At 41.1% G+C, this 13362-nt stretch overlaps 2 protein-coding genes across 11 annotated transcripts in view; one reads left to right on the top strand and one right to left on the bottom strand.

The window, feature by feature from the left end:
- arid1b (AT rich interactive domain 1B (SWI1-like)) overlaps positions 1-5784 on the top strand; it is an 82827-nt gene extending 77043 nt beyond the window's left edge. For 6 of the 7 annotated variants that reach the window (XM_057353403.1, XM_057353404.1, XM_057353402.1 and 3 more), the window contains 6 exons: positions 335-467; positions 549-668; positions 756-825; positions 916-1681; positions 1794-1924; positions 2308-5783. In XM_057353403.1, the coding sequence (XP_057209386.1) occupies positions 335-467; positions 549-668; positions 756-825; positions 916-1681; positions 1794-1924; positions 2308-4038 (2951 nt within the window). In that variant the 3' untranslated portion in view covers positions 4039-5783. Of the gene's footprint in view, positions 1-334; positions 468-548; positions 669-755; positions 826-915; positions 1682-1793; positions 1925-2307 lie in introns of all 7 variants that reach the window. The other variant, XM_057353406.1, reaches the window with a different exon arrangement.
- A 277-nt stretch (positions 5785-6061) lies between these two features.
- tmem242 (transmembrane protein 242) lies at positions 6062-13071 on the bottom strand. Of its 4 annotated transcripts, none has more exons than XM_057353417.1 (4): positions 12219-12462; positions 11210-11310; positions 7050-7187; positions 6062-6973 (listed from the first exon to the last, which is right to left on the bottom strand). In XM_057353417.1, the coding sequence occupies exons 1-4, from the start codon at positions 12301-12303 to the stop codon at positions 6860-6862; spliced, it is 438 nt and encodes a 145-aa protein (XP_057209400.1). In that variant the 5' UTR covers positions 12304-12462; the 3' UTR covers positions 6062-6859. The 4 variants fall into 4 exon arrangements, with proteins under 4 accessions (XP_057209400.1, XP_057209397.1, XP_057209399.1 ...); XM_057353414.1 differs by adding an exon at positions 12966-13071 and having other exon boundaries at positions 6856-7187; positions 12219-12369; XM_057353416.1 differs by adding an exon at positions 12950-13059 and having other exon boundaries at positions 6856-7187; positions 12219-12369.
- Between the last annotated feature and the right edge of the window lie 291 nt (positions 13072-13362).

Genomic DNA, 13362 nt, shown 5'->3' with positions numbered 1-13362 from the left:
ATCAGAAGGTGGGGAGTTCCACAATTTGAGAGCACAATTTTCAAAAGCAAGTTTAGAAAAGACAATAAAGAGGATTATATTTGACTATATTAAGTTCTGAAAGTAAACCTAGCCTTTAGCCTCAGTGTCCTGGTCACCATCCTGGTTCCCCAACTAGCAGAGGCTTAAATAAACCATTCCTGGGACAATTTTTTCATCCCCCCACAGTCAACTTCAATAGAAAAGATGCTGAACAGAATATCCACTTTTCAACATCAAATACATTTTTTGTTCCTAACACAGAGGTAAATGTGTTCCAAATGCATTTTGAAGTTTAAAGTGTTCTTTTTTTCAGGTGGTTCTGACCCCTACATGACTGGGCAGATGCCTGCCAGTAACATGCAGGATATGTATCCACGTGGACCACCTTCAGGAATGGGTATGGGCTCACGACACCAATATCCCTATAATCCTGGCTTTGAGAGGAGGTAGGACAGTTTGCCACTGTTTGTTCACTGCATTAAAACAGTACAAACATATCAATCAGTGTGTAACGTTTATGTCCACAGGCCAGACCATGTCATGGGTGCAGAGGGTGGAATTGTGCCCCCTGGAAATCAAAACAACCTGGTGCCTTCCAACAGTGATCCCAGCATGTACTCAGGCAGTAGATACCCCTCCCATCAAAGGTAAGAAGTGACAACTGTTGTTTAGCATATATCAACGTACTTTGCTGTTTAAATCTTTTGAGTAGTATTTGTGGCGTTTTATCGTAGACATGGACATGACGGTTATGGGCAGCAGTACCCACACAACATGCCGTACGGGATGTATCCCCAGCAGCAGGTCAGTGATCTACTGTAATGTCTTCCCTAGAAGTTATTCGCGTGCTAATAATGTTATAGTTTTAGACACTGTATATACTTGGCTTTGTAGGGTTACAAGCGGCCTGGTGAAGGGATGTATGGACCTCCATCTAAGCGGCATGAGAGCGAAGCCTACGGTATGCAATACGGTGGCCAGCAGCCTGACATGTATGGCCAGTATGGCTACCCAGATCGCAGGCCCATGCAAGGCCCCTTCTCTTACCCATATGGACGTGATCGCATGCAGGCTGGCGGGCAGGGACTTCCCCAGCACAGCATGATGAGTGGTGGACCACCCCCAGGCTCCAATTCCAGCGGTGGACCCCAGGGGAACATGTGGCACACCAGGCCCGACATGAACTACCCTTACCCCGGCCGGCAGGGCCATGGGCCACCCTACCACTCCATGAGCCGTGCGGATGATCCAGAAGCCAGGATCAACCAGGACAGTCAGTGGCCTGTTCAGCGCCAATCCCCATACCCACCACACTCTTCCTCCTCTTCCAGTTCCATGGCCCCCATGATTAGCCGGCAACCGCCATCTTCCTACCAATCTCCTCCAACTATGGCAAACCACATATCCAGAGTCCCAAGCCCTGCGCCATTTCCTCGGCCTGTGGGTGGTTCTATGTCACCCAATAAGACTCATATGATGACCTCTATGAAGCAGATGCAGAAGCCCAGTGGCCTGGGCTCGATGCCAAGCTCTCAGAGTGGTGGCCTTCCTGGCCCTGGCTTCCCAGCAATCCATCGGGAGTTCAGTTTTCCGATGGACTCGGTGGAGGCTACGCAGCCCCAGCTTAAACCCCGTCGAAGGTTAACATCCAAAGACATTGGTAAGTGCTCCACACTGGCCTTTACAAGCGGGACTTGGAATAAAAAGCTTTGTAGGAAGCAGATTATGAATGGTCTGTTTGTGAAAAGATTCTCGCTGGTTATATCTCACAGGCACACCGGAGGCTTGGCGTGTGATGATGTCTTTGAAGTCCGGTTTGCTCGCAGAGACCACATGGGCCCTAGATACTATAAATATCTTGCTGTATGATGATAGCACAGTGTCTTCCTTTACCTTATCCCAGGTAAGTTCTGAACGCAGCGTAGTATGCCAACATTGCTACAATTTCACGGTTAGGGCCAGCAAGCCATTCCTTTTTTCAATGAGTTGCTAATCAGAGGTCACATGGTGCAGTAGCTACCAATAAGAGTACAAACAGTTTAGTTGTCTTCTGATACAATCGAATACAGCAGTCAAGTGTTTACATCCACTAAAAATCAGCAGTACATTAACCTGATGACCTCCAGTAATTTAATGCTGTTATTTGGTGTAGTTAGTACAAAGCGTGATATTGATTAAAACCTTTGTAGAGCAAATCTCACTGCGTTTGTTTGTATGCTAATGCCCGGAAATGATCGCGGAAGTCTTTCGTGAATAGACTCAATTCTTTGTCTTTTTCTCTTCTAGTTGCCCGGTTTCATGGAGATCATCGTTGAGTATTTCAGAAGGTGTTTAATAGAGATCTTTGGCATCCTGGAGGAGTATGAAGTTGGCACAGAGGGTCAGAAAACTCTTCTTGGTCCCTGTTCAGAGCCCACAGAGAAAGATCGACCTTCCAGTCAAGACCTAAAAAGCCAATCTGAAGAGGTGGACAAGCGATTGGACGTGAACTCGGAGAAACCTCAGTCCAGCGGTTCAGCAACAGCAGACGCTGTGGAGAAGACACAGGAATCCACGGAGGGAAAAGATGACCCATGTTCTCCATTGGAGCCTAGACCTAAGCAAGCCAGTAAATTTGACAAGCTGCCCATTAAGGTCGAGGAGAGGGAGGCCGTGGCTGATCTAGTGGAGGATCGGTCCGAGCTGCTAGGCCTGGTTGGGGAGTTCACCAGCGGCCTGCTACACTGGAAGGCTGGCGGAGGGGACTCCACCACTCACATCCAGACGTACTTCGAGAGATGTGAAGAGAAGGAAGAATGCAAGCCTTTGGAGAATCAGCAAAATGTGGAGGAGCATGCAAAAGACACATCTGAAGAGAAGCCCACCGGGGAAGAGGAGTTGAAAAGAGACGTTCCAGGACCCTCAGAGGAAATTGTCACTGCCACTGTTGATGACCTGTTAAGTTCTTGGCCCGGGTCTTTAGCGAAAGGTGAAACTCAGACGTTCCCCTTCCGCACTAGAGAGAAGCTGGGCAGCATCACTTTGCTGGAGGACGAGCCCCGCTGCTGGGACGAAGCACCTCTTTCAGTAGCAGAAGGCTGGCAGGATGAATTGGCAAGGCGCTGCATTTGCGTGTCCAATATCATTCGCGGACTTTCCTTCGTCCCTGGTAATGACAGCGACATAGCTCGGCACCCAGGTTTGGTGCTCATTCTCGGCAAGCTTGTGCTTTTGCACCATGAGCACCCCAAGAGAAAAAGGATGCCGCCTACGTACCAGCGCGAGGAAGAGAGAGGTCTGGCTTGCAGCAAGGATGAATGGTGGTGGGACTGTCTCGGTGCCTTGCGTGAGAACACCTTGGTCACGCTAGCCAACATTTCAGGACAGCTTGACCTGTCCATTTATCCAGAAAGTATCTGCCTTCCCATCCTGGACGGACTGCTCCACTGGATGGTGTGTCCTTCTGCGGAGGCCCAGGACCCCTTCTGCACGGCCAACGGCTTCTCCTCGCTCACGCCACAGAGACTGGTCCTGGAGTGTCTGTGCAAGCTAAGCATCCAAGACTCTAACGTAGACCTTCTGCTGGCCACACCCCCTTTTAGCAGACAGGAACGCCTCTTCGCCTCATTGGTGTGGCACGTGGGCGAACGTAAGAGTCAGGTTTGCCGTGAGATGGCCGTGGCGGTTCTCTCCAACCTCGCACAGGGCGACCCTACGGCTGCCCGAGCCATCACCCTTCAGAAAGGCAGTGTGGGAGCTTTGATAAGCTTCCTGGAGGACAGCGTTGCCATGGCACAGTATCAACAAAGCCCTCACAGTCTCTTGCACATGGGACACCCCACCCACCCTGAGCCACCCAGCATCAACATGATGTGCCGGGCTGCCAAAGCCCTGCTAGCCATGGCCCAGGTGGAGGAAAACAGGCCCGAGTTTGTGCTCTACGAGAGCAGGCTGCTCGATATCTCTCTGTCCTCCGTGCTGAACTCTGGTGTGGCGGCCATCTTGTGTGAGGTACTGTTCAAGCTCGGCCGCTCGTGACACGCACAAAGGAGCGGGAGCCTGTAGTGCCATCACGGAACCGGCCGGTCAAGCTGAGCCACAGAGATCACACGGAACTGTCGGTGTTATATTTTTATTTAAGGAAAAGAATACAAACAAAAATGTTTTTACATACAAATAAATATATAGAGAATATATATAGCTCCTCTGCCCCATTTCCCAGTTTTCATTTTGGATTTTTAAATGATTTTAATACAAATATTTAATACTTGGTCTTTTCGTTTTTTTTCTATTCTTTCTTTTTTTAAAGATTTTGTTTCATCTGTGTATTTTATTTTGTTCGTTTAACCAAAGTTGGCATCTGATACCATTAGTTTTAAGAGTATTTTGCTCTCAGAATGTTTGTTTTATGCAGTGTGGTTTTTTTTATGGGACTTTGTTCGGGGAATGCAGGTTTATTTAAATTGTGAGACGTTGTAGATATTGCAATGTGTTGCGATAAAAGAAAAAACACAAAAAAACACTGATTTTAAGATGTACATGTATACAGCTCTGATAAAAGCATTGTGCAATAGTTTTTAGCTGGCTCAGAGGGGACATGAAATGATGAAATGTGAATCACCACAGGCCGTGTTCAGAAAGGACTATCAGTGTTGCACTGTTTCACCACACCAGTATCTGAGGGTCAAGTGAGTGTTGGTTGTGAACTGACTTGCTTCCATATTAGTGCAGCCGCAGAGGGTTGTATCTCTGACGGTGAACTCAGTGCTTCGGTTACCCCTCCTCTCTGTTCTATACACGTGGGTCGATTTGTATATAGGAACTGTACATTAAATGGCCCCTTTTCATGTATTTTTTTCTCCAAGAGATGTGGTATTATACAAAGTGAGTAGTAAATGCTACATGCTATTGACATTTTGCCAAATAATATAAAATCGTCATTTTCAGGTGAGGGTGGTCATGTGACATGTAAGGGGCTGTTCACACGGGATACGTTCTCGTGTGGAATTTTCACCATTTTTTGGTCTGTGTACACTTGCCAGATGGACGGAACAGCAATTTTTGGGTTGTAGAATAGTTCAAAAGTCCAATGTCAGATTTAAAGTAAAGGACCAATCTGGGGAATGGATTTTAACGTTTAAGTTATTGTGTATGTGAGAAAATATTGTATGGGAAGTAGTGCACCAATAAATGCTCCCCTTTTATAACGTAAGAACGCATTCCATGTGAACGCCTCCGAGGACTTTCCTGTGTGTCCTGTATTGGACGTCTGTGTGACAGAAATAGCAATGGCTCCCTCTAATGGCCTTAGATTTTGTAAATGACAGGCTAACTGAACGTCTGCTGGCGTAAATGTACTTCAATGTGAAAATGAAAGTTACCCCAATATGACTTCTATGATTTTAACAAAAAAGTATGTACAACTCTTTATGTAAGCTCTTTTTGCTCCTTATGATTTGATGACCATTGTTTATTCAGTATAAAGTCTTTATACATGTTCCACATGTTAAAAGTAAATGTACACGAAATTTGGTCGACCACTGTGAATGTTGTTCTTGAGTGTTGTGTCGGAGGGTTCAAACATAACACTGAACATGCCAAAAAACGTTTCGTTACAATAATATATTATAGTTGTGTCCATTCAATTCATTGTGACTAATCGATTGCAAAATAATGGTTGTGTTACGTAATATATGTCTGTGTACTCTGCATATTAACTTTGTATTTATAAACATACATAATACAGTACAAGCATATATTTAAGAAAAAATAAACGATATATAATTTCAATTATTGGTTAAAATAAACAAATAGATATAAATATTTCCCAAATGTATATGCATGTACGTTTTTGTGTTTATAAATACAAAATAAATAATGCACAGTTTACAGACATATATTATGTAAACAGAAACTTTATTCTGGATGCGATAAATCATTTGACAGTCCTAATTATAATCTATGTAATGTATAAATATACAGTATATTACACATATTTCTTAAATATATACATGAATGTGTGTGCATTTATATACACAAATAAACACAACACGCACGCAAATATTATACAAACAAAAAAACATTTATTTTGGAATCGATTAATCGTGATGAATTGATTTGACAGCACAAAAACAACTAGGTAAAAGCACTATTTCGCCAAGCACAGGTTGAGGGTTTATGTGTTGCAGCTGTCGCATGTATTGCGCACATCGGTTTAATCAGATTACATGCTGTAAATATGCAGACAACACAGGCGCATTTAAAACTGCTGCTTTTCTAACTTCAGTTATCACTGCAGGGCGCTGTAAAATATTTTCGTCCTTTGGCCTACTTTTCTAGGAAATCTTGCTTTTCCAAGACACTGAAAGCAGTTTTCGGAGAAAAAAAGTTGCATGACGCTTTTATTATGAATTCCAAGCCACATGATGCCACTTTATCACAAGAGAAGTTTTATTTTGTTACTTAAGTTATTGCAAGAAATATACGCCCAGCCAAATGGCAGTTTCTATTCAATAGGCCCACACAAATGAGCTGAAAATGCTCAACCGTCGTCAAAAGTGCGAGTATACATACTCTATTAAGTACAAATTAACAATATTGCCAAATGTGTGATTATTGTGGTGTGCTTCAGGAAGGAACGGAAGGATTCTTCTTGGCACTCCAACAAAATGAAGGTGAACACAATCCCACTGAGTCCGGCTGGTCTTCAGCAGCGTTCTTCCCAACGCTGTGACCTTGTACAGTATATTACCTACAGTTGCTGGGCTCAAAAGCGGTCAAATGAACTGACCCATCGCCTCACGCAAGGGCAGACCACCTGATAAAAATAAACTCCATTTTGAAAAAGTCTGATGTCTGCTCATTTTGACTTGAAGATGGAATCCCAGTCAAACGGAGCAGGGCCCTCCGCAGCTTCTGCATTTTTGGGGATGGCGGGAAAAATGGATTGCATTTTCTGGCGAAATTCTTTCAGCTGCAATAGAGAAACGATACATATCAAACCACAGCTGCAGATTAAAGTAGGAAATATGACGAGACGAGACACGTACACTGTGAACACCCAGTGCCTTCCATATGGTGATGCTGAGGAAGCCAACACCACACCAGGCGTAGAGTGAACCCCAGCCCAGCGCTCGCAACGCTAATGAAGCGCCGCTTTCTGGCACCGCAGCACTTCCCACTACACCCTGAACATGTGGAGACAAAAAATGCGTCTTGTGTTATTATTTTTTATTACAAAGTATATTATCATTATGAAAGATACCAACTCGTATTATTTGGCATGTCCTCTTTTGCTGTAATGGTAGCACGCAGTAAACCTGCGCTGGACTCTACGGCCCGGTTTCACAGACAAGGCTTACGGCTAGTCCCAGACTAAAATGAATGCGTGACCTGTCTTAACTGAATATAACTTGCCCAGATATATCTTAAAATATATCAGTGCCATTGTTTTGTCTCAAGATGCACGCAGTGGCGTGTCCACAGGGGTGGCACTGGGTGGAAGCTGCCACCCTAAAAATGAGCTTTGCCACCCTAAAAACGAGCTTTGCCACCCTAAAAATGAGCTTTGCCACCTCTGTTGCCACCCCAACAAACTATCACATGCGTTTAGGGTTGGGAATCGAAAATCAATTCCAATTTGGAATCGTAATCGAAAGGCTAGGAATCGGATCGGAATCGAAAGGAATAGGAATCGGATACTTGAGATTAAAATTTGAATTCCTCTTATCAATTCCTGTGTGCATATTTTCAGAAAAGTACATGCGTTGCATGATCTGCTGATATCTCAATAAAAGCCCTTATGAAAATTATCGATTTTTTTACTATAGTAAGCATAGTTTAGTTATAGAATTTGCATTGAAGCACAGGAATCACAAATTAACCATAGTTGCATTATAGTAACTGCAGTTTAACCATGATGTAGTTCAACTATGATAATACAAATGGTAATAAATCAGAAAAGGTGCGTTTCTATGTGTAAATATACACAAAACGGTGCTCATAAATATATATATATATATATATATATATTGCAAACAAGTCAATAAGCAGGCTAAATGACCATACAGGTAGATATCTAAATGTTTTACTTCAACTGTGGAATCGAAACTGGGAATCGATAAGAATCGAAATCGATAAGCAGAATCAGAGTTGGAATCGGAATCGATAAAATTGAAACGATTCCCAACCCTACATGCGTTTGATATAAACAAAATGTGCGCTGCTGGACAAGAGTCGTTGTGCATGCTAGAAGGTGAGGACTACATCTGTCAATCTGATCTCGATAGATAACAGCCATTTACTCAACTGCACGTTTGTGTACATATTCATACTTATTCTTTATACATGTGTCTGTTTTTATAAATATGATGTAGCCTGGAAGGATTTCAGATCACATTCCCTTTTCAAAACTGTTCTATGATCAGCAATGAACTTCAAGTGTCTGCAGTTGTCTTTCAGAAACAACAATACAAATTAGCACATGTTTGGATTAAATTGTGCTGGGAAACAGACATGAAAGAAGAAGTGTGTATAATTTCACATACAGTATGATTATGAGAGATTTTAAGGCACTCTTTTGTGACCTTTGTAAAACTGCTTTGAAACAACATGTACTGTAAAAGTCCTCTAAGGGGAGAATTTCCCTTTTCCTTAAACAATTTATGTGAACACTACTTATTCCTTAACTATTGTTCAAAGAAAGAAGTCGACATGGTAATCATCACCTAAACCCTCTGCATTTTTAATGTAGGCTAAAGACTTTCCTTTTTTTGCTGACTAAAACCAGACTAAAATAGGGATCAATAATTAGGAATCTATAATATTCCTAATCCTTACAATACAACTGCGAAAATGAAGATTGATACGTATTGCCACCCCTCATTGTGCTCTTGTCCCCCTTTGCCACCCCATGTATAAAATCCTGGACTCGCCCTGACCAGTAACGTATTCTTCGAAGGCATTTTTATAAAAGCGACATAAATATCTTAATTCAACTAAAGCATAGTCCTGGCTTAAGCTAAACCGTGTCTGTGAAACCGGGCCGGGCCTTCAAGTTTTCTCAAAACTCAGTGGACCTAGTTACTCTAGCATTATTTTCAAATGTTTAAATAAGCATTTTTCGTACTTTGTGGAAGCGAGAAAATCTGACCTTTGTCACACAGGAGCATGGTCCTAAAGTTAACAAATGACATTACTTAATGAATCAGATTAGTGCAGAATCTTACTATTTTTTTATTCATTTGACATAATGAATGAATGAATCTTTATTGACATTGTATGCACAGAGCAATAAGACCAGAAACATACCTTGCGTCCATTTTTATTTCACATTGTCTAACGACTAAACTAGTTGTTTGTGTAGAGAAGTCACGAAAACTTCCTGATACAGACACACTAATGATGTTACCCGCTCTAATGTCATTTATCTCTCCAGTGCTCTACATATTAGATTAGCTGTTATTAGACCTCTGCGTTCTGCAGACATCCAGAAACATTAGGAACGGAGCATCATGTTCTGTAATCATCTCTTTTTGCACATGTTTCTTAAGAATCGGACATAAACAAGGACAAGAAGCACTGTTCTCTATAAACAACATGGACGTGTACTCATTCAATCCCATGATGCACTGCAACAACAAGTGTAAACCGATGAACACTCAACAGCTAGCCTCTATTGATCCTCTGTGATGCCAAACGAATTCCCACATATCTGCAAACAACCCGCCTGCATCCCTTCCGGCACACTGCACTTTACCGTCCGAACTAGCTCGCTCGTCCTTCAAGTGTACCATTTCAATGACGTAATCTAGGGAGCAGTGAATGAGGGCATAGGGGATATTGGACAATCTGAGATTTATTTATACGTCTACCAGTAAAAATAAATCCAATGGCTTTAAAGGGATTAGAATATAGGCCACACAATTTGATGAATAATTCATACACGACCAGTCAAAAGTTTTGGGACACTTGAGTTCAATGTTTGTCGTTATTTTGAAAAAGCTTTGATTTGACAGTGTATGCTTCAATGTCTGAAATTAGTTTAGAAGACAAATATATAATTGGGCAAACAAACATGCTTTTTTATGACAACATTTATTTAATGAAAAATGTTTTTGAAATGGATGACTTTGACTGAATAATGACGAAAGAGCAGCCAATAAGAGCACAGAATAGAAGGGAAGTCCTTTAAAATGGTTTAAAAAGCATCCCAGGGTGAGACCTCAAGAAGCTGCCGGAAAAAATGACAAGAAAACATTTCACGTTTTATTTAGTTACAACATAATTCCCATAGTTTCCTTTGTTTTATGAGTTTATTATTATTTTAAAATATGAACACATAAGTAAGTGTCCAAAAACTTTTGACCGGTAGTGTTTCTAAACTTTCTCTTTGCGTCTCTGTCATTTTTCTCCGTGATGATTTTGCGGTCACATTAAAACGCACGGTGAGGAAGTAAAAGAGCGAGTAAGATTGTTAATAGAATGAGATAAAAAGTAGATCATTTGCATCATGGCATTGCAAGCATATGATTAAAAAGAAACTTTATATATATTTATCTGAAATGATGAGAGTACAATGCATTTTTACATGTATATTTGACCTTAAAGCGTATGTGTGTCAGCGGCCCAGTTATGAGCCTCACCGAAAAGAAAACAGGCCTTTTGTGTAATAAAGGCCAGTGACAGGGTTACGTTCAGTAATACAGAAATAAAATCACTAATCCACTATGTTGACTTCTGAAGACAGTTTTTCCAAAAATCTATTCAATCCTTCACACCTCTGCCTCTGCAATTATGGCACTGAACTGAATTGCAGATGTTGATGTAATTATCTGCAATTAAACAAATCAGTATATTTCTGTTTTCAACCCAGTGGTTTTCAAACTTTTTCGTTGTAAGGCCCCCTTTGTGTAGAGTGCATTGCTCTGTGGCCCCCCCGAATAAAGACTTATAATCATCTTAATCTTATCATTTTAATTAAACCAAAAACATATTCAGTTATACAATGCTGGAACTTCAATTCTTTTGGTTGGTGCTCTTATTTTTCTGATGTTTGATTGCATAAAATCTATGTTAAATTTCTATATTTCCTAAAATGTCACAAAATCTGTGGGCCCCCTGGATCCATCTTGGCCCCCCCAGTTTGAGAACCACTGGTTTAACTGATATTAGTACTATGTTAATATGATATTGCTGAAAACCGTGATACCTTATTGAACCAATCGGGACTCTTCTTCTTAGCCATGGCAAGGGTGGTACCAAACCCTGCAATCATGCCTGCAGTGGCCACGGTAGTGAGAAAAGCGCCTCCTGCATAACATAAACAAGTCACACCACACAGGTTAACATGCTGATACAGATGAGAGCGAACTTCAAATTTTCATGTTATTGCCCTTATATGTTTAAGTGCTTCATTCGATGTCCTCCTCACTTGAGTCATTTTGGATAAAAGCATCTCCTAAACGCTTATATGTAAACTACAATTGCTATTGCACAACAATCTTTACTTGAACACTTGCTAGCATCTTTAGTTAACAAGAATACAATTATGTTTATTCATTTTATGAATGATCCAAATTAATACGAATTTAATACCGAGCACTTGAGGTTGTAAATTGTCAATATTTATAAGATCAATTTCCAATGAACTACACTACCAATAAAATCCCCAAAAATGCTATAAAACTGCTATGACTATGATTAAATTGCTATTTGCTCTTTTTAATGAAGAAAGGGAGAAAATAATGGGGAAAATTACTTTTATAAACAAAGCAGCCAAATAACTTGGTGGTCATTGTTGGGCTTTATTACGATTTATTTATATTTTTATAAGCAGCCCACAATTCAACCATTTATTAAAATATTACACCTTTTTAATATTAAACTTTGTTTTGTTTATTATTATTTGTAGTATCAGTAATAATAACAACAACTGCATCAATATTATTATTAATAATAATAAAATATATTATTATTAATAATAATATAACGTCAATAATAACAACCGGCTGATATTTTTGATTTTCTGTTATACCACCACTCTTTCAAAATGCCGAAATAAAACTACAACAACATTACATTTGTTTATTTGATGTGACCCATCTGACCTAAAGTTGGTTATCCCGACAGCTGCTTTATGATTGACGTCGTGCAACAGTTAATAAGAGCTGCTCTCACTTTCTGATAGCGTCTGCACAAGTTATTAAATGACAACAAACCTTTGATCAAGAGTAATTTGTCGTCCTTATCCCTGTCATTCTCAGCAGTAACATTAACACTCGTGTTGTCCTGGTGCACTGACATCTTGAACGCGTACCACTTTCTCACTCGTCCGGTGGAAACATGTCCGGCGGAACCTTTCACATCCCACTATTAAATTATTTAGGTGGTTTGTTAATCACGTGTCATTGAACGAAATTTCGTTTTAAGCAGTTATGTTATTATATTCAGACGTATAGCGTATTTGTATAATTTAATAGATGGCAAAAATGCATTACATATGAAACCAAATACAATGTCAAGTACAAGACAGGGTTTTGATGTATCACAATGCCAACTTGACACAAATCAATAATTCTACAAAAACAATTGTTATATTTGAATTTACAAATCATAATTAATGGCGTAGTGGTATGGAAAATATGCGTATGTTTATGTCGGTAAATAATCAGATTGGTTGTGTGTCAAAACCTATTTGAGCTGCCTACACAGGCGGCATTTGTGAACTCTATGTGCTGTATGTCTACACAGCAGACTTAGTCCAAACTAAATATGAATTAATGTAATGCCTATTTTTTTAGAGTATTCTTTACTGTTCTACTGCATAACTAACCTATATTATTAGGTTAATCGGTTTGAATACACGATTTCCTAAATCGCCACCTCAGAAACTGACGTCTAGCAAGTCAGCTCTGAGCTCACTAGGTTTTGACGCACGTGCGTAAAATACCGTCTGGGAAGCTCACATGACTGACTTCAGCTCGCACACGGGTTTGGCACTCATGCTTAAAAAACGCCGTGTAGGAAGTCAGCTCGCTAGTGTTTGAGACACGGCCGCCGTTTATAGGGTCATCGCGCTCGCTGGGCTCGCTCGCGCAGTTCACGCGGTGATTTCCTCCCTCCACATCAGCTTCTCTCGATACAGATGACAAACTCCGTGCTCTTCTCTGCTCGCGTCTGTCTGATGTTTTAATATTCGCCTCGCGCCATCAGTAACATGTTTCTTCTGCGGTCCACGCGATAAAAATCCGTTCACGAGTGGGATATGAGAGGACGTCGGAAGGACGCGTTTGAATGTTTTCGGTGGATGTGAGTTCATCGGAGCGCGTGTTTGAGAAGGCAACGGACAAAGCGACATTTCTG

Source organism: Triplophysa rosa, linkage group LG15, assembly GCF_024868665.1.
Source record: "Triplophysa rosa linkage group LG15, Trosa_1v2, whole genome shotgun sequence".
NCBI lineage: Eukaryota > Metazoa > Chordata > Actinopteri > Cypriniformes > Nemacheilidae > Triplophysa > Triplophysa rosa.
This window is presented reverse-complemented; position numbering and strand designations above follow the sequence as displayed.